This window comes from Trematomus bernacchii, unplaced genomic scaffold (genome assembly GCF_902827165.1).
Source record: "Trematomus bernacchii unplaced genomic scaffold, fTreBer1.1, whole genome shotgun sequence".
Taxonomy (NCBI): Eukaryota; Metazoa; Chordata; class Actinopteri; order Perciformes; family Nototheniidae; genus Trematomus; species Trematomus bernacchii.
This window is the reverse complement of record NW_022987547.1, coordinates 2285818-2307729: the sequence shown is the minus strand read 5'-3', so window position 1 is coordinate 2307729 and position 21912 is coordinate 2285818. Positions and strand designations below refer to the sequence as shown.

At 39.9% G+C, this 21912-nt stretch overlaps 1 protein-coding gene across 1 annotated transcript; it reads left to right on the top strand.

Moving 5' to 3' along the window:
* Positions 1–704: 704 nt before the first annotated feature.
* On the top strand, positions 705–10972 carry urm1 (ubiquitin related modifier 1). The gene is made up of 5 exons (XM_034122961.1): positions 705–774; positions 2220–2290; positions 7081–7162; positions 9054–9102; positions 10093–10972. The coding sequence occupies exons 1-5, from the start codon at positions 740–742 to the stop codon at positions 10159–10161; spliced, it is 306 nt and encodes a 101-aa protein (XP_033978852.1). The 5' UTR covers positions 705–739; the 3' UTR covers positions 10162–10972.
* The last annotated feature ends 10940 nt before the right edge of the window (positions 10973–21912 follow it).

The window sequence follows — 21912 nt, the reverse complement described above, 5'->3', positions numbered from 1 at the left end:
GTGTTTTTGTGTGTGTGAGAAAGAGCACTGTTTATAGGTTACTAATGACTTTCCAATATAATAATTTTCTAAAATAAAGTTAAGTCCAGGGAAATATCAGTTCATAAATGGGGGCACCTTCACACATTATCAGTTACAGCGTCGCTTACTGTTCCCACAGTGCAAGGTAATATGAACAAGTAGCATTTAGTTATGCACCACAGAGTTGGAACAAAGGTCCAGAGGATATTAGACTTGCACTCATTTTGACCCCCTTTCTTCTTTAAAACTGAACACCTTTTTTTCATATTCTGTCATTCTGTCTAAGATTTTTTTATTTGCATTTTAATTTCTTTATCGTCTTTTTTTTATTATCTTGTAAAGATAACAACCACTATTTTTTCTTTGAAGACTTCATAATACAGAATTACAGTTTTATTTATTTTGTTAGTGTTTATAAGTTTGAAAGTCTCAATAAATTATTTAAATTCAAATAGAAATAGGCCTACATAAACATTGGGGCTAAATCTTTGTATTTCACAGGTAAAATGTACCACCATGTAATTAACTATTTCACAATTAAGTCGATTTCATATTTATGATGTCCCAAATGCATAAAGAGAGTTTCGATATTATGATTAAGTTTACACAATAATCTTTCTTTTAACTGATTTCATAAAAAGCTTCCCCTTGTATGGAAATGATATCAAAATGCGTCACTTCCGTCTCCCCGCCACAACTTCCTGCATGTGCCGACAATATGGCAGCGCCCGTTGCTATTCACCTGGAGTTTGGGTAAGCACATTTAAAAGCCTGTATGATGGTTAAGAGTGCCTGTTTTAATATTCTTTCAGCAGTTTTAAAGAAAAAATACATCGGGTGAATGCTGCTTTAAGTTTGCTTTTCTTTCGTTAGCCTTTTGTCATTTAAAAAGCAAATCACATCCGGGTAACAGCTAGCTCCCTGCTAGTTTTGAGTTTGTTTATGAATCATTATCCACCGTTATGTTGTCTCTTTCTTTATAATTTAACAAGACAACGAGAGGTTGTGTGATTGCTTAACAGGTGACGTTATTTAAGATAATAAGAGATACTCCTCTTACGCTGCACAGCAACAGAGCTGCCTGACTAGTTTCTTCCTGGCTATGCTAACTTGTGCAGCCTGTGAAACTGTAAAGCTATTTCTCACTCCTCCATGAGAAGCTCAGAGACTGTCCCTCTGCAGCAGCTCTAACCCTGTCTCCTGGCTCCTCCTGCAGCTCAGCCAGATGTGCAGTCTGCCTGCAAAACATGCCAGAGATTTGACTGAGCACTATCAGAGACCAAAACAAAAAGAGAACCACCCTCCATGGAATCTATAGACCTGCTTAGACTCAGGTTAGATCTGCATCAGAAAGATGACAGTAATCCATGGGAAGGGTCTTTCCTTATTCAACAAGCGTACAGCAGGTCACAAAATGTGTAATTTGACAACAGACAAACCCAACATTTAAGGTGTGGAGAATGGATTTTGCAATAATAATTCATATTTTCTTCGATTTTAAGTTATCTTTGTAATCTTTTCCAATCATTAAGACTTTTTCCAATTATAAAAGTGTTTTAATCTGAAGTGACTTCTTTTTAACTGACACTGATGGAACCATTGAGACATTTTGGTTGACATAAATGTATAGATTAAGCTAATTCAATTAAATAAATACAGACAACTCGGAGTACTGTTACTTGTTGAGTACCTGTTCAGATCAGCCTATTTATTGTAGTACTACATGTCCCCTGTTACTGTCCGTTTGTACTTTTATTTCTTTCTTTTAGAATATTTTTTGAATTGTAAGGTGTCCTTGGGTGCTTTGAAAGGTGCCTCTAAATACACTGTATTATTATTACTGTATCACATTCATGCAAATAAATATAAATTATGTTTGGCTAAAATTGTTGAGAAAAAGGTTTCAATTATTTTTGACTGATTTCTATTGCTATACGATTTGTCATGTAAGAGGGAATACACATTTTTACATAATTTTTCTCAGTTTCATTGAAAAACACATTAAACCTATGCTATGTTTTGGTGGCATTTGTGTTGTTCTCTACTGAACAAGGATATGTTTATGTTTTCTTAAGTCTATAGAATATGATGTATGGGCCAGAACATCTCTGTAGCATGAAAATATTACATTTGTGATGGTATTTTGACAAATACCACAAAAACTGATAGTTGACCAATCTGACTGTTTGTTTGTGTAGGGGTGGAGCAGAGCTGCTTTTCAATGGTGTGAAGGATCATCATGTGACCCTTCCAAGCCAACCTGATCCTTGTGAGTACCACCTGTCTATGTCAGAATAAGAGTCTCAATGTGATGAAGTGACGGCCACAAGATTTCCTTTTTTTAAATAAATGATGTGTTTAAATTGGAAGATACTGTAGAGACACAATGTCAGATAGCTGCGAATCAGAAAACCCAAGTATAAGAAAGACTGCTAAAGAGTGTTTATTTATTTCCTAACACAAAACAACACTCAGTCCACCATCATTTTTGAAATACATGTTTTTAGCTGCTTTACCATTTTTTGGTGAAGTAAATTAGTTAAATTAAACTTAATATGAGATTCACTGCGATGGTTTACGTATCATCTTTACAGTCTTGACTTCATGGTAGGTAGAATGGTACCAAAGAATCCCTCACACTGTCGATCACTTGTATTCACTTTATTTATTACTATTTCTGTCCTTCTTTGGTCCTGTCAGTTATAATAGTTTGTAATACTCAGTGTCGATGTTAAGTGTGTAACTTAGAGAATGGGTTTTTATATCACAATGGCCAAACATGTATTATTTTTACCGGGAAATACTTGAAGACTGGCCTACATTATTTCCTTTAAGAGAGTCATTGTAGCAATAGCTTAGACCTATGGCAGTGAAATATGATTAATCAAGTATTTGTGTATAAGTGGAGACACGTGTTTCAGTATGTTTGCTTGTGATAGACATTTTTGCATTATATTTGCGTCATTTATTTATATTAATGTAGTGTAGCGCTCATAGCACTGGTGCAACAACATATTACATGTGTTGTTACAAAGCAGGCTTTATTCCGCAACTTAAAACATTAGTATTATAAGAGCTGATATAACAACAATGTAATACTCAAATGTTAAAACTTCAGATTTTTTCATATACTGTATTTTGCGTTCCATGTTTTGAGGCTTTGTTGACACTATGCTAGTATCATATAACAGGAAAATCTGCCAGTTGAATGGTCATTATTAAATGTCGATGCAAGCTCTATTATAAATCTTTCATCAGCATTTAAAACTTATTTAAAAAAGCCTTTGTAATAGCCTTCCCTTTGGACTTCCATCATAACCCTAACCCTATTCTTCTCTCTCCTCCCTTTCATCCTTACCCCTTAACTGATCCCTTCTCTTGTGAATGTTGCCCCCTGCTTAGTAAAATGTATGTGAATTAAGGTAGTAAAGGGTATGAATGTTTAAGATTTTTTCTGTGGGTTGTAGAAGAGCAGTCGGGTGAATCTGCATTTTCTTGTCTTAGAGCATGTTGACTGACTCAGCAGGCTGTGCTGGTTTCTCAAATCATAAAGTTTTCCCAGCTCAGGATCCAAATTGATTAGATTTTATTTTGCTGTGGGATCCAGGCTCTCTCCAAAATGGGTCACTAACTCGGCATGGAGGAGTCGAGGGAAAACCTGCCTGCAGCCCAGTTTTATTTCTGTGTGTGTGTGTGTGTGTAATATGTGTGTGTGTGTAATATGTGTGTGTGTGTGTGTGTAATATGTGTCTTTGGTATTTTACTAAACAAAGGGTGTTCATGCATGGCGCTGGTGTAACCACGACAACAAAAAGACAAAAGTTGACCAGAACGGGGAATGTCAGAAAGATATGACCCTGCTGCACAGCCGACCTGTGTGTTTGTGTGTGTCCATAAGGTTTGCCATGTTATGCACGAAGTTCATAAGTTTTACGTTTCCTGGGCGTATTTGCTCGTTGTGATCTTAAGTCTGCCGCGTTTGCTGATCCTGAAAATGTCGCTCCAAACTAATTTCGCCTTGTACATCAGTGTGTGTGTGTTTCTACGAGTGTGTGTTAGTATAGAAGGGGTGCAATGAAGGCAGATATAATTGGTTCTGAATCCTTCGTATTTCTCTTTGACCCCAGCCGGTGATTGATGACCCTCGACTGAAAAACCCCACCCCCATCTAACTCTCTCTCCCTCATCCACACACACGACAAAACCCCCGTGGTCTAAGGATCACACAGTTTTTGCCCCTCGCATCAGCGAAAAGATGGATAGCTCACCCCCCCCCCCCCCCCCCCCAACCCCCCCCACCTCTCACATGGCTGTCATAATTGCACAAAGACAAAAAAGCAAAAGAAGAAGGAGGGGGAAACTGCGTGCACAAAAGATAAACGGGCACTTTTTTTTTTTGAATCGGCGTCAAAATGGCGCCCTTTCCTTCCCCTCCCTCCATGCCTCCTTTCCACCCACGCATTGAGCTATCCCAAGATGCTTCAGGAGCCTGTGACGCATGTTTCCCCTTTCCTGTCTGTTGGTTCCCTCATTTTCGTTTCCCCCTTACCTGGACCGCAAAGCGCCGTCATTTTTGTTTACATTGTCCACCATTCTTAAAAGCTTTCATTTACTAGCCTGTCTTTTTGCTTCTGGGTGATTTCAATTTGCAGCCATATGTGTAACCTTTTACGAGAAAGCCATTAAAAGGGCAGCGCCTGATGACTGTTTCTCTTATAAAAAAGCTTAAATCCTAAAGTCTGAATTATTATCGACCTGTGTATTGAGCTTAGACATCCTATTTATTTTCTATGTGCAACTTTTAACATTTGCTTGTGACTGGGTCTCTAGGGAGGGAAAGAGATGAAGAAGGGAGGAGAGCAGGTTTTACGAGACGGTGTGAGAGACGTAGAGAGAGAGAGAGAGAGAGAGGAGAGAGCAAATGAAAAGTAAATGGGCGAGAGGATGAAAGAGCGAATAACGGGTAATGGTGGAGAAAAATTACCAATAGTTAAAGAGAGAGAGAGCAAAGAAAGGAGTCGCCACAAAGGAGTTATGACTGCTGGAGTGATTAGTTCTGTTTTTAGCCCTGCAGACGTCCAGGTCAATATTCACTGCCTAGTACTCTAACTTGTGGGTGTAAGTGTGTGTGTGTGTGTGTGTGTGTGTGTGTGTGGGGTGCAAGGGGAGGTATCTGTCTTTTTTTTATATGGAGGCCTAGAACCGTAGAAAATCAGCACTATCATTATACTACTGAGCTGGCCGACAGCACTGCAATTATCCTGAGCACCACATACACACACACACACATACATACACACACACACACACACACACACACACACACTCTTATACATCACATATCATCCAGACAGTCTACTACAGGCCAGGCAGGTGTCTCAAGAAATCTATTTTTCCAAGCTAAATGCTGCTAGTAGGCCTTTAAATATTTCTTTCAAAACACGTTAATATTTATTAACGTGGATTTTTGTTGCGTCTTCTGGGAATTTGTAACAAGTTTTTTGTAATCAGTCAATTAAACCTTGAATTATATAAATTAAATGTATAAAAAAAACGTTTTGGAATGGACCTAGTTTTAATATAATCACTCTTTCAGAATCATTTTATAATCTGAAATGATTTTTTTAAGACAGTGGACAGTGTCTGTTATTTTAGATATGCACAAAATGTATACCTGCATTCTCTAATAGAATAATTCATTGTAAAGCAAAGAAAAATCCAAAATGTGCAATATTTTTCTCCCTTGAATTCAATTATTTTTCTCTGAATGTATGTCATGTATAAAACTGTAGTCTTAGCCCAGATATGATATTGTTTCTGCCCTTGATCCAGCTGAACTCCTGAATCCCATGTGGTCAGACGCCTACCTGCTACGGCCTCACCGCCCTCCTTACACCTGCTCTGGAGGACTAACTGTCGTCCTCTTACCCTCGTATCTGCTCCATCTGCTATCCTTGCCTCTCTTCATTTTCACCCCCCATCTCTTCTGTTTTTTCGTTCCTGTGTGAACTGGTCAAGGAGGTCGATACTGTAGTCCTGATGTGGTGTGTGTGTGTGTGTGTGCGTCGGTGTCGCTAACAGCTATTGTAGTGCTGCTATCAAGGGTCGTCGTGCGCATGTACATTAAGACCCCAGCTGTGATCATACACACTCGAACACACAACCAGGAAATAGTCAAAAGAACATTTTCTGTGTTTTTCTGCATTTATCTGTTTTTTGTTATGTATGTGTATCCCTGTAATTATACTGTTCCCCCATTTCTTAAAAAACAAATGTCAGGAAGCGTACCACACACACACACTCAAAAGCCCTTACACCACCTTGAGTCTTAACGGTAACAGCGGTTAATATATTCATAGTTGGTTGTTTAGTGGGGATTTATCCTAAAACCTCTCATTGTCGTCGCCTTTGTGGCTTCCTGTCAGTCGGGCGGAGTGAGGCTCAATCTATTGTTGAGACAAGGTCACTCTGATTGTTCAGGAGGTCAGACTCATAGAAAATTCAAGCATTATTGATAGTCAAGCTCAAGCCAGAAGCAGTGCATTTAACAAAGAAAATTATTATTATATGTATCTTTGCGTTTTCTGATCATTTTATTAGTCCCGCATTGAGAAATTTAATTTTCTATTCAAAGAAAATATAAGGGCATTTATATGTTTTGACAAGCAGATGCTTTAGAAAAATGTCTGTCTTAATATTCTTTTGAGCTGTAGATGGGTTTTTTTTTTTCTCGTAATTTTTTCAATTTACACACACAAAATCATTAATTGTATTTCTTTGTAGCCAAGGTGAACGACGCCGCTCTTGGCCGTTGACATCAGTCGACCCTCCCCCCATTTCCAGTGTCCTCGCCTTTCCCCCCCAACATACACATACACTCATAAATATACATGCACCCAGACACACACACACACTCGTATACACAGCCTCGTCCCGCCTGGTGCTTCTGTCGCGTCACATCGACCAGGAGGCTGGAACCATGCACCTTGACCCTTAACCCCTGACCTGTGACCTCTGTTGTCTGACTGTGTATGGGCTTTGTGTGTGTGTGTTTTGTAGGGGACGTGAAGCAGCTGCTGGTCTGGATCCAACAGAACCTGCTGAAGGAACGGCCCGAGCTCTTTGTCCAGGGAGACTCTGTGTGAGTGTGAGCGTGCACTTGACATACACTTGGATCTGTGTACAACAATATGTCCTGAAAGACCACTGGAAATCAAACCCTAACTGCCAAATATGACTGTAATATGTGATCAAAATAGCTTCATAAAGATCGGTTGAAAACGAACGTGCAGTATTGTGCGTGAAGCCGCTTTCTGAAGCATTTTCCCTGCAGTTCAAATCTGCTGAAATGCTGGAGAAAAAAAGTGTGTGTGTGTGTGTGTGTGTGTGTGTGTGTGTGTGTGTGTGTGTGTGTGTGTGTGTGTGTGTGTGTGTGTGTGTGTGTGTGTGTGTGTGTGTGTGTGTGTGTGTGTGTGTGTGTGTGTGTGTGTGTGTGTGTGTGTGTGTGTGTGTGTGTGTGTGTGTGTGTGTGTGGTGTGTGTGTGTGTGTGTGTGTGTGTGTGTGTGTGTGTGTGTGTGTGTGTGTGTGTGTGTGTGTGTGTGTGTGTGTGTGTGTGTGTGTGTGTGTGTGTGTGTGTGTGTGTCACAGCAGCGTTATAGGACTGGCTGACTTTTACAGCTGCCTTTGTGCAGGACTATTTATAGCTCCACCTAACCAATGAATAGAGGAAAAAGCTGGCCTACCTATAAACCTTATAGATTAGATGTGTGTGTTCTTTATGTTGGCAGCACACAGGTTTTTAAAGCTAACCATCATTAAGGTGTTTCTTCATTATCTAAAAATAAATCTATTGGTGATGGGTTGACAATCTTTACCTTTTTAATTATAATTGTGTTCCTTTTCAAAGCTGTTTTTCTGTGTGTGTGCATGTCACTCGTGTGGACGTATGTTTGCACTCTCACATGGCCCTTTTTGCATTGACGTCATAGAGCATCTGCAAGGTGCAGAGGAGCTTATTTGACCTGCTTGAGGCATTATCCTCCCATCGACATTACCTAAACCGCTTCCTCTGTGGCTTTCAGAAATAAAATGCACCAGCATGTTAAAAAAGACTGCACCCATAGGTGCTTGATGTTACCCTCCTCCATTGCCCTTATTATCCCCCTTTGAAGGGTGGGGATTTTTTTAGGGTTTATATGCATGTTATTTTTGGGCGCTCATTAATTTTCAGTGACAGTTTGTTTTCCCCTTACCACTGTCCTCCGTGACTTACTGTATGTGCCTTTTACTTCAAATATGTATTCTATATTTTTTGATTTTGATAACCAGAAAAGAAATGTGGAGTTTGTGATTGCTAGTACAAATGCATATCTGCAGATAAAGAAGTGTACATTTGTACATAAGCAGGCATGAGAAAAAAAGTGCTTGTCTATAATTGCATATGGGCTGTAACATGGACATAGCACACATGCAGTCACATATACTGTTAGATCTACTATCATATATATATATATATATATATATATATATAGACCAGTGTGTGTTCTCAAACATAACACTGGTGTTATATTCATTTCAAATAATATTACAAAAACACCAGATCTCATTTCCAATCATCATGCTTGCAAAGAAATAACCTCTTTTTCCTAATCCACCATTTCAAAAAATGAAAGACTAAAAAGTAATTTGTATAAATTAAATTAGTAATGCTTTTAAATTGTTTTATTTGACCAGCTTAGAGAATGCGAGAACAATTATATTCCTCTTTAGTGAAATGTTTATATTTTTTGTGGCACTTTTATTTAAACTCATTTAATAATATTTTCAATTGAACGTTGGTATTTTTGTCTTGATTTTTGTATCGTCTTTTTTTAAAGCAGGACGCAGACACTTATTTTAGTTTTTTTACATGCATCTGCCAAGACATTCCTGCTCTATCTGTCTGTATCTTTTACACTCGTGTTTACGTGTGTTTGCACCTGCATTACCTTTGGGAAATAAGTCTGACTCAAAACGGTTTGTTTTCCCACAGGAGACCTGGGATTCTGGTGCTTATCAATGATGCAGACTGGGAGCTAATGGTGAGCACTGGGAGACATGTTCACTGTCGTGTGTGTGTGTGTGTGTGTGTGTGTGTGTGTGTGTGTGTGTGTGTGTGTGTGTGTGTGTGTGTGTGTGTGTGTGTGTGTGTGTGTGTGTGTGTGTGTGTGTGTGTGTGTGTGTGTGTGTGTGTGTGTGTGTGTGGTGTGTGTGTGTGTGTGTGTTGTGTGTGTGTGTTGTGTGTGTGTGTGTGTGTGTGTGTGTGTGTGTGTGTGTGTGTGTGTGTGTGTGTGTGTGTGTGTGTGTGTGTGTGTGTGTGTGTGTGTGTGTGTGTGTGTGTGTGTGTGTGTGTGTGTGTGTGTGTGTGTGTGTGTGTGTGTGTGTGTGTGTGTGTGTGTGTGTGTGTGTGTGTGTGTGTGTGTGTGTGTGTGTGTGTGTGTGTGTGTGTGTGTGTGTGTGTGTGTGTGTGTGTGTGTGTGTGTGTGTGTGTGTGTGTGTGTGTGTGTGTGCAACAGTAAAAGAACAACCTTTATTTGTAGCTCTTTTAAACCTTGTACGCCTGTTTTCAGGATGTACTATACATCGAGAAATTGTTTGAGACCACACAGCTGTTTTTGTGTCTTCATGCATAGATCCCTCTAGCTATATACATCACATTTAATTCAGCAGTGTGTGTGTGGATGTGAATGTTAGCCCGTATATGCTCACTGATACCGAGTTTGCTCTTTTTCTCAGTCAGTTAATGTTTCATATAACGTGAAAAAGCAGCTGCAAGACAAGTTTGTCCTTGGGGTCTCATATGTGAGCTCGTATTTACATGCACACACAGTATGAGCGCTTCAATTTCAATCCATTGATTCAATTACAGGACGCAACACAGGATGTAAATGAAATGAAAAGTTTGTCATTGATTGGACCCCGATGGGAACACGGGAGCAATACACATATTTGTATTAGTAAAGACAGAGATCTCTCCTTCGACTCGCAGATATGTTTGAATATTGAATATTTGTGTGTTTTCTGAACCTCAGGGGGAGCTGGAATACCAACTACAAGACCAAGACAACGTTGTGTTTATTTCTACTCTTCATGGAGGGTAGAGGAATACAAACATCCCTGAAACAGCCTTTTCTCCAGTTCCTCTGCACCCCCCGCCCCACATCTCAACAACACGCCAGCCCATTGGACGCTCGGGATGTGTCGGCCTGCACCGTGAGGTCTGACCATGATGGATGTTCGTCGCAGGAATGAGTGGAAATTCAGAGATGGTCACTGAGAAAAATGTCAAACTATGACATGGGCCTTCTGTTGACATTTTAATTTTAATTTTAAATTTGACAGGTGTAAAGGGAAGTCATCTGAAGCTCTGGTTACCTGGCCCACTATTGGTGCGAGTGTGAATACCTACAGCTGAAGTGTAAACCTTCATCTACCTACATCCTCTCTTACAGTGTGACCGTGACTGATATAAAGACCTCATCTTCCATGACCTTCAGTCTACGATAAAATAAAATAAAGGGTAACACTTTGTTTTAACCCCCACTAATAAGCATTTCTTAGCAGTATATAAAGTATGTGGTACTGTAAGCCGATATAAGGACATCTTATGTGGTAAATAATGTATTCATCAACTATCATGTCTTATCCTATAAAGACATATTTATCAGTTTTTTACTAAGGATTACAGGTAATGACAAATAAAGAACAAAAATATCCTTTGATCTGCTTACAGGCATAATAGTGTGTATGTAATGGTTATATAATGCGTAGAATGCTATTAAAGCGGTCAAAAGAAAGTGTAGTTTTTTTTCAGTCCAATTTTGATTTGAGAAAAATAAATGTTTCTTCTAACTGCTTTTTATATTTTGCTCAAAATGGAAACAATTATTAAAAGTGTTCTGTTTTTCAAAACAGTTGTCTTGTCTGCTTTTTTACCAATTTCTGTACTGAGTATTTTTTCTAAAAATGTTGAACAATTTACTTAATTTTGCCTTAATTCCTGACAGGGGTCAACATATGTGTGTGATCACACACACACATATGTTATATATATTTACTATATATATATATAGTAAAGTTATAAACACAGCTGTGACGAATTAAATAAAAGTAAAGTAACGAATTAAATGTATATTCAATTGCATTTTTATGTACTCTTCACTTTCATTTATTAAGAGTATTTAAATGACCCTGTTTGGCGTTCTTCTCCGCTATGTTAAAGGTTTACTCCCCAGATAGTGCTTCTGCACTTTACAAACTGCAGCATCTCTTTGGACTTTATCACTGTTAAGTGCAATTTTGGCTGAAAGCCCCCTGCAGCGCACACAGGGGCTGATAGCCAAACACGTTTCTCAATTAGGATTTTACATCACGCTTCGATAATTCCTGGTGATAGTTTATATCTGATCGATTTAAGCCCAGCTCTGTGATCACACTGCCGTTTTAGGCTGATTAGACCAGACTTTGGGGACATTTCACCGTCCTATAGCGTCACTCAGCTACAACATGCATACAAAGGGGGGGTGTAGCGTATGTTTGAGTGTGTGTGTGGGGTGTGAACTACAGGATCACTGCGGGAGGTCGAGGTCTTGCCTCCGGGCTGCCCTCCCCTGAACGCCCGGGGCGACCTTAAACCTTTTCTCGGTTGTGGAGTCCGATTTGCAACGGGAAACCGGACGAGAATGGCTGCTAGAAAGGAAATGCTAATGAGGCAGGGGGTTACAGAGAGGAGAGAGAGGGGCTTCTGTGTCAGCTGGTGCAGGCCTGGGACACTGAGCTACTGAGAGTGTTTCACACAGAGAGGATCAAAGACATGGTTCTGCCTCCTATAGGCCTCCATTTGACATTTCTGGCGCAACTTTCAAAAAAGCTTTAGATGATGATCTTTAAAAAAAATGCTTGTATTCATTGTGTCTATTAGATCCTATAGATTATTCTTACGTGAGGCACTTTTTTTTCTCCTTAATTCGTGTCTGTACCCACATTTGTATTCCCTCTTTGTTTCCATTGCTATTTTCACAATGGATGCAGGGTTGGACTATTGTCTGGGCCTGTACAGTTTACAGATAGTTCCCCATCCTGCACAGTGTACATGAGACCTGGTGACGTGGTGAGTGGACCCTCACCACCACATCACACATATGTATAATAACGACTCATGTTACAGAAGGGGGAATACAATGAAAAAAATCGCATGTGATCTCCATCCTGTCATTAACAGTCATTCAGTAAACTCTAGGTAATAAAAACAAACTACTAGATTATGTTTTTACATAAAAGCATTGATTTTGTTTTTTATTTTAAACCTGTCACAGGAAGAACCTTTCATTGATGTTTTTTTCTGTAACGAAAGAAGGAGGAAATGCATTACTGCACTAAAGAAAACGTATATTAGCCCTTAGTATTTTCGATTATGTTTGCCAAAATAACCGTTTTTTTCCTATTGCACTCAATTATACACTAATTATGCAACAAAAACATAGTAGTTAGAGATTCATTCTCTCTAAGCTTATTATGTCCAAATAAGTCTTACGTATTTCATAAAAATGTCATTGTTAATACGTATTTTTTATTCTATTTTCATGAAAGGCTGAACTTTATTAAAATAAACCTGGTGATTATTAATTTAAAAAAACGTAGTCCTTTATTTCTGAGAAAAATGCTCCTGTTGTGTTAGCACGCAGAAAAAACACGTGCAAGTATCCTTGCATTTGTGCTTCACATTTTAGAAATAGTTCAAATGCGTTTGTAAGTTAGAGGCTATTGATGTTTTATTAAATAAATAAAGACAAACAGTTGCAGAGTCCATTTCACACAGAGGCATTTTCTGCAAGAGCAAACAGCACTGATCCCTGGAATTAAGAAAGGTTAGCCTTTAATGTGCAACAACAACACACACGTTTTCTGTGTGTCTGCTGCTGTTTTCAATTCAACGTTGAAGCTAAACATTTATATTATTTTTAAACATTATTTTAAATCATAAAATGTATTTTTTAATTCAAATATGTTACACTAACCGTTGAAAAACGTCAAACGTTTCAATTTGATTCATTTTGGTTGAAATGTTTAATAAATTGTCTTTTTAAAAAGAAGAAGAATTGGATACAATTTTAGGCAGTAAATCCGTTAAATTAAGAAGAAAATAAAACGATAAAAACCCAAATGGACCAAAAAGTGCCCCACGTGATTTTTCAGTGACGCTGTTTGGCTCCAGAGATTTGGCAGCATCAGTCATCAGGCCTCTGTGTGTTCTCTGTTTTTACAGCCCTTTAACACATTAATATGTCGTAAACTGCCTTTGATTTAGCCTTAAAAGCACTTGGAAAATGTGTTTTGAGTAATATATCTGTGGTTAAGTGCCTTTATGCAGGATGCACTTTAGGATTTGCCTTAATTGGCTTTAAATATGCTCTTTAGTAATACATTATATACAATGATCGAAGAAGCTATTTTTACAACCAAATGTAGCTTGTAACGAATTGATTTTCTAAATTCTATTTAATCTGCCTTGTTCATTTGTATTTATTCTCCTCGTTTGTGCACACATGCATCTGAAGGTCCAGTTTTGTAGCTTTGCTCATCTCACGTGCATCCGGTGCTGCATGCAGGCCTCACTCTGCGAGCACTCAACTCACTGCTTTCTACTATTTGCCAAACACAGTCGATACATCAATGCTTTTAGTCGATATTTGCCATTTAAAACAAACAGTCTTGATTAGATCTTCGACAAAGTGTAAATACCAATCGGGCCAACCACAACGCGCACCTCGAAAAACACATTACACGAGGCAGAATAAGGTTTGCTCCACTTTATTGGCCCAGTCCCGCGTCTTTCTCCTCCATAACATGCCAAATGCGCTCTGTATCTTACCTGAAATGAGACAGTTACAAAACAAACCGAGACTAAATGCCTTTCAGTCGCCTCCTTTGTGGTTTGGAGGCCTACATTCTTGATGAGGCGTTTGGCCAAAAGGCAGCAGTGATGAATGCGAGTCTGCAGCAACAGATGTCCATACACAATTCTTGGGGTTGAATTTGAGTTTACTCAAGAATTGCGTTTGGACAATCAGTCGCTAAAGACTCTGTATGTCCTCTGCCAACATTAAAAAGAGGAAATGAAGCATGTGGTTATTTAAATCGCTAGTGTTCAGGAGCAGTTATTGTATAGGCCTCGTGGCTGCACCTGCTACGACTGCCTAAATGCCCTTTGACAGTATTGGCTGCGTCTGACACTGAAAACAGTTTTCTTTCCCTTTTTTACAGGATAGAGAGTTGCAGTACTGTGCATTATTTTTGACATCCTCTTTGCTCAGCGTTGCCTCGAAATCGGCTCCCCTGTTGCAGCAGAAAACTAAACATCAAGATTCTTTTTTTAGATTAAAAACATGGAAATATAGTCTATAGTGCAACTTCCCTACAAAAGTACACCCCAAATGCTATAGGCTACTGCTGGACTGATTATAAAAAACATTTCATTTGTTCAATTGTTTAATAATGCTAAAGAAGCATTACTGCAGCCACAACCACTTTGTGACTTTCTCTAACGCTGTTCAAAAGCATCCCTATTCCTACTTTTTCTTAAAGCTGCCTTAATATCTTATGTATTTACACTGGTTGCTAGTTTCAAAGTTAACCCCAAGTCTCTTCAGATCTCTGGGCCCTTTTTAAGATGGCTGAATGACCATGGCATCTTAAAGTAAAATGTCATCTCCATTGCTCAAGTGGACTTGCACCTGTGTACTGTCATTGATTTAAAGGAAGCACTGTTCAGTTATGGTGCTTTAGGATGCACAATGGCTTTCCACGAGAAAAAAAAAATCCCCTCCTATTTGAAGAAAGGAACTTCGATTATCTTTCCTGTGGTGATGAAAACGTAATTTAAAAAAATAGGAAGCCCCTTTAGTTCCCGGTGGTGCGTCCTTGGTTCAGTTCCCACGACGTGCGTTCTCTCGGGTCTGCCTCGTCCAAATGCCCCCCAGCGAGCACCGGAGGATGGGGGGGCTGAGGAGCCGGAGAGCAGCGGGCTTCGTGCGTTCATTCCCGGACAGACGCTGCTGCCTTCCTGCCATCCTCCCTGTACGGGTCTCTCGGACTGACTGGATGGATGTGTCTCTGCCCTCCTGGCTTTCTCTTAACGCTGCTCCAACAATAACGCTGCGGCCGCGACGCAAGGCGGAGAGAGGAGTGGAGAAGGTCCTCGCTTGGTACTGAATTTGAATAACACCACGGGGTGATAAATGTCCATTGTACTGCTTAAGTAATGAATCTCCGCTGTCCTCTATCACACACACCCACCCACCCACCCACACACACACACACACGCACACACACACACACACACACACACACACACACACACACACACACACACACACACACACACACACACACAGCCACACACGCCAGCAGCTGCGATGAGGGACCAGCAGCCCCTCTTAAAGACACAACAGCCCTATTTTCTACCCAAAAAGAGATTACAATCCCGACACTGTTTACTCTCTGACCGCACTGCATGACGTTTGGTGTTTGTCTTGTGCCCCCCTCTCTTGTGTGAGCAAACTAGTGCAACGCCGTAACCAGGCACTTGGACATAAAGCGGTGCCTTCAGCGCCATGTGCAGCCATTCTGCTGCAGAAAGGGCTGCCTACTGTAGGCCTGTGTGGCAAAGGGTGGTCCGGAGTGGCAGAAAATGGGTGGATTATATGCTCATGTGACAGGCCATTGAAGGGGCAACAGAGACCATGCTGTCTTATATTTTAAATAATGGCACATCTTTATTTATATAGTTCATTCAAAGATTTTTAATGAAAAACAAAAATTGTGCAGAACTGTATTTGGCCGTTTTGCACATTATTTTGCACATCTTATCATTTAAACTCACATTATGCATTTGTTGAGCAATTCTTTTTTATTTAATAAAAAATATATATTTGAGCCCCCCCAAGAGCACGTGATCACACCATGAAAACGGTACCTAATGTCATCAGTCTAATACTTTTTACACGCTTAAAAAACAGAAATGGAGATGTTTTGAGGGTTTCCTGCTCCTATACCCAAAACATTTTAAACACACTTAAGAAATCCAAATTAGAGACTTGGCACGCTTTTGTGTTTTTGCGCAACCTGGTTTTGGGTGTACGCCCTAATATGTGAGTTTCATTCAAGAGGTTGAGAAGTGTTAAGCTTGTCTCTTTCTGGAAACTGGAATCCCATCCTCATGTCGCGCATATCAGCAGTTTTGAATGCTGCGTTTGCTCTGCAGCTTTTTGATGCTTACAAACACCTCTCTCTCTCTCTCTCTCTCTCTCTCTCTCTCTCTCTCTCTCTCTCTCTCTCTCTCTCTCTCTCTCTCTCTCTCTCTCTCTCTCTCTCTCTCTCTCTAATAAATCATCCTGTCTGATCCCGCCCCAGGCGCATAGGGGATCCTCCTCTTTAAAGCTCAATCCGTTTTTTCCCCTTTTCATCCTTCTGAAGAAGCCGAGTTAACCTCTGCTGATCCACAGGGCCGGAGCCCCTCTCAGACCCAGCCCGCCTCTCATTCATTCAGCCAGTCACTCATTCATTGCTCTCTCTTTTTTGGGGTAGTGAAAAGCAAACCCCTCTGTCTCACCTCCCCTCTCTCCCTCTTAGCCTTTTCATGCCCTGACTCTGGAAGAGGCGGGAAACCCAGTTAGAAGTCAAGAGGGTCCACTTTCTCTCACCTTGACACCCCTGGCTTATACTCAAGATCTGGAGAGGTTTCCCTTAGTTTTGTACCAGCACCAGAGTGCAAAGATGTTTTTTTGTTACCTTGAAACAATGAGCATATAGCATTAACATAACTGGCAGTTGTTGTTATTTTGATCTGAAACTGTTGCCTATGTGTTTGGCAAAAACCCAGCAGCTCAACAAGTGATGCACATAATACATCCTTTTGATTGATGTTGACAAAAAATATCTGTAAAACCGTAAAAAATATCAGAGAACAAGATGTTAACATTATTATATTTTCCTTTTTAAGTGTTCGACCACTTTAAGAACAAGCTCTTAAAGAAGTTTGTCCATTTAAAATGTTGTTCCTGTAGTTCCTTTAATGGGAAAATGTGCAATTAAAAATCTAATCAAGACAATTAAAGTCTTAATAGAAACGCAAACAACATTTGAAACGCTGTGTCAACCATCTTCAGTTGTTGAATTAAGGCTTTTTAGCTCAGTAGCTTTCATGTTGGCTGTTAGTCTTGGTGGTGTATAGTAGGGGGGTGTGTGTACACACAGAAACAGTAGGGGACTGCTGCACTCCACGCAGGGGCCACTGTGCTTCCCTCCATTCACAAATCAATGTTTAACCCGCTGGCTAAAAGGCCTGGCAGGGGAGAGGGAGGCCCAGTCGGCGGGGTGGGCTATGAAACCATCCCGGAGAGAGATGGAGAGGAGAGAGAGGACAAAGGGAACAGGGGAATCCTTAAAATAAACCTCCTCTGGTGAAGGCATCTCCTCCCCGCTGTTGGAGGGCACGGCTATAGAGAACGAGAGCAGAGCAGAGCGAGGCAACGATGTGGCAGGGAATGTCATTTCAATTGAATGTAGGACACGTGTTATGGCAAAGCAGGACTTCAACGATCAAACGGTCAAAGATATACATTTGGAGAGCAGCTTCTGAACAGGACAAACACAAGTCCATCTACCTGCTGGACTGTGCCCTTTACAAAAGATCATTATAAAAGCAGCACAGTGCTATACATTCATCCTGCAGCCATGATAAAAGTGGGACTTGTTAATCTTTACTTACAGGATATAGGATTCACACATTGGAGCATTTAAGGAGAAAGCAGCAAATGCAAGGAAGCTTATTTTAAAGAGAGGCAAATAAATGTTAAGGCTATGGCACAAAAGAGACATAGTCAGTCAGTCATTCAGTGTCCTATAGTTTCATGCAGATCATCTTTTTCATTTTTGCACATTCATTAACTTTCTGAAGCTGTTGTGTTGCTTATGGGCGAATTATTCCTTGAATATGACTGAAGAAGTATATCTAACACCACTTGTTACCTGACTATCCATTGTAACTGACAGTACGTTGCTTCACTGTGTTGTTGGGGGTCAAGCTTGTGAAAACACACTTCAAACATCAAAAACGAAATGTGAAGTATTTCACGGTGTGTGTGAGAAAAGTTGACTCAACAGAGATCAGAGAGGTGTACGGTGTGAAACTGATGAAAGGCAGGATTGCAAAATAAATCTTTGCGAATCATCAAATTGCTGAGATTAAAAGAAAGTTCACATATAAATGCACACATGAGTATGCTCTGCTTCTCCTCTGAGACACACACACACACACACACACACACACACACACACACACACACACACACACACACACACACACACACACACACACACACACACACACACACACTCCTTCCCCCCAAGCATGCCGCTGCCTAAACATCCCCCAGAATTCTTTGACAGTGGCTGCACTGTTGCTTGGCAACGAGGCGACAGACAGCGTCATCCGGGGAGTAGCAGCGAAGATGGGAAGCAGAGACACTAATCTTACCCTTTACTTTGTAGAGATCACAGGGCTCCTCTCAAGGGTGTTCACAAACATCCTGTCATTTGTGACTTAAAAAATACAAACGTACATTTAGATTTGAGTAAATGTGCAAGATTTTAGGTTTCTGTGAGTTTAAAAGTTAAAGACGGTACTGTAAGACACATTGTAATCATATACTGCTAAATCAATTAAAACATTTTGACAACACTAAAATTAAATATACTTTTAATAAAAATGATAACAAATAGTTTGTTGATGTTCTGTTTCATATTCATGAGAGCAGATAATGCAATCACACCTGTATCACTGACATCATAATCTCATGATTTCAGGCATGGCTGGTACATTCGGTGCGAGCATCAGTTTTCTTTGTGCTGACTAAGTGGTGTTGAGTGAAGACTGGACTTGATGGGCACAGGTCATTTTGTAAGTGCTTGAGTCAAACAGCAGTATTGGCCACCTGGGGTAAAAAATCGCCCAGCCCACCGGCCAGTCAGTCAATTTATCTATACTGCTGCCTCTTCACACTGACCACACCAGAAACATGGCGACTGGAAGGGTGAGTATTGGCATTTAAACACAAGTTTATTGTAAAACACTCTAGTTTACTGTCAAAAGCTTTATTTTAATTCAGTGTACTGTAGTATTTTTTACAGTAATTTGTCATATTTGTACTGACTTTTTTGTTTCTTGTAGAAATGTATTTTATTTCATAATAGTTTCTTTATTTGTATTTATTTTCTTCCAATATTTGCTCTTATTTCTCCATTTCATTTATTCTCACTGTGTTAATCTATGCACCAAAACACCAAAACAAATTCCTTTGATGAGGAAACCTATCAGGAAATAAACTGAATTGGTGGGAGTGGTGGGAGTGTTTTGAACTAACATATTTAATCACAATTAAACAATTTACCATTACTTGAGTTTCGTGCTAAAAAGATTTGCAAGCAATTTCACGATTCAAAACATGAAATGATAATTACTGTATTATGATAAATTACTCATGTAAATGTAACACCATGTTGGATAAATAGATAATTCAAAATCCTCAAGTCCTACTTGAGTCACTTTAGATTCTCACACTGAGCAAAGAAATCAGATACGGTGGCTCAATTGGACATGAGTTTAAATAAAACACACAACTCCTTAAATTGAGAAAGCATCCCACTCCTGAGATACATGAGAAGAGATGGGAGGAGGGGAGCAGACAGAGGGGGCTGCTGAGTAAGAGGGTATGTGCCACGGCTCAGACCCTGAGTGACAGATATTGACCCGCCCAGCCAAAAGACGTCTCTGTGGAAACGCTATTGATTATTGCCACGGCAATAAAGGTCCCGGAAGCTTGTGAGAATGTCACGACTCTCTGCTGCCTATACCAGCCGCTGGACCCAACACACAAAGACAGAAACACTTTCACACTGACACATCCTCACCAACAGCCACTCATTCTCTCATGCTAAGTAAAGCATTCTGCCTGATGAGAGAGAGATTGGTGACACAGTGACTGCCAGGCGGGTTGAGATGTGTGTGACTGTGTGTAGGTCATTTTTGGTAACTTATCTTCAGTTTTGGCTTGTTTTGCCTACATATTGAGATATTTGTCATTTTGATTTATGTTGCCACTCAATTACAATGGAGGTGAAGGGAATACATTTTTTGGTGCTCCTAATATTACTTTTATTGCAGTACTTGTTGTTGTTCCGTTTCAGTTTACTTATCTCACAGCGAAAAATACAAATTGTCGGTTTTCAGTTATTTGATTGCTACAGACACAATTCCATTTACCTCTATTGAATTGGTAGGTAGACATCTTGGAAAAATCTCAGAAGTCTCAGGGTTTGAAATTTGAAAACCTGCACAACCTTCCACTTCATACTCATCAAGATGTATGATTCAAAGGCCTAATTGTCATCTGCACAACAGCAACAGCGTGGTTTTTGGCAATTTAAGTCAACATACGGTGTACTTCAGACATAAAAGAAAGTAAAGTAGTGCAGTAAACCTATTGATCACCTATAGAGGCTTGGTGCCTCCATATGTAAGTCAGAATACATGTGTCTGATCCAACTGTTTATGACAACTTCACATAAGCTTCAACAACTGCAGTTTATCGACTTTTCTTTCACCCCCTCGCCTACAATCTGATCAAAACCATGAAGATTTCTCCAATCAATCGCTTTCCTTCTCCCTCTGTCTTTGATTCACACCCCCCCAAACACAAACGCCATCGCCACCCTTGACCTCGCTGTGAAAACTTAGTGCACCCGAGGTTGAACTCTCCCAGATCTGCCATTGCCACAAGCGCTGGGAAAGTGCCCCTGACATACATATATGTGTGTGCAAGTGTGTGAGTTAGGCAACACTCGGGGTGTCATGAATAGGAGGGATTTGACCCTCAACCCAGATGACCTGTCCACACAAAACGACCCCTTTAACCCAACTCCGCTATTGTCAGCCATGACTGCCTTCGTTTATTCAGCCAGCCCGCCAAAGGAGTCAAAATGCATTATATACCAATTGGCTTATTATTTTTCCCCCACGTTTATGTCTTTATGCCTCTCCTAATTTCTTAACCATTCTTCCCCTCATCCTCTTCTCCGGCGTCCAGCTCTTTTTTCACAGCATCTGTCCTGTCGACTTCAACTTCTGATTAATGAATTCCCCCTCAAGAGCTGAACAGATTGAGCATTGGTAATACATTATTTGCATCGCTAAATTCACACAGGTTTAGCCTAATTACTCAGATCTCATCTAAAAACCGTACTGTTTTCAAAGATTATTTTTCAGGTATGAGTAGTAGTAAGATTTAAATGTGTGCTATACGTGTGTAAGTGACTGTTGGACCTAATAGACCTGTAGTTGCAATAGTTATAGTTGTCTAACTTAAAAAATAATAATAATATATTCACAGTTCATGAATGAATAGGATCAAAGCACAGCAACGTTGCAAGTACATTTTCTGTAAAGATGTGTAATCAATCAGTTTGGACATAATAGATTTTACATTGTTTATACAGTATAAATAGGTTTGTTAGTTTAGTGATACTATGTGTAATTTATCTAATTTAGATTATTTGTTTGTATTATGTTTACCCACACATGTAATTTGTGAAAGAGCGATGGCACACATTATACAATAATTGTTTTACAATGTTCTCTACAAACTGAGAAGATGATTCAAACTTGCTGGATGTACTTTCAGATGTAAGTAGTTTGTGTATTAATTGCTTTCTTTTGACAACAGCTCCAACAACAGCTGTCAAATGAGTTTCTGAAAATGTTCCCCAAGGACCTCCAGGGGTCACTGAGGAGGTTC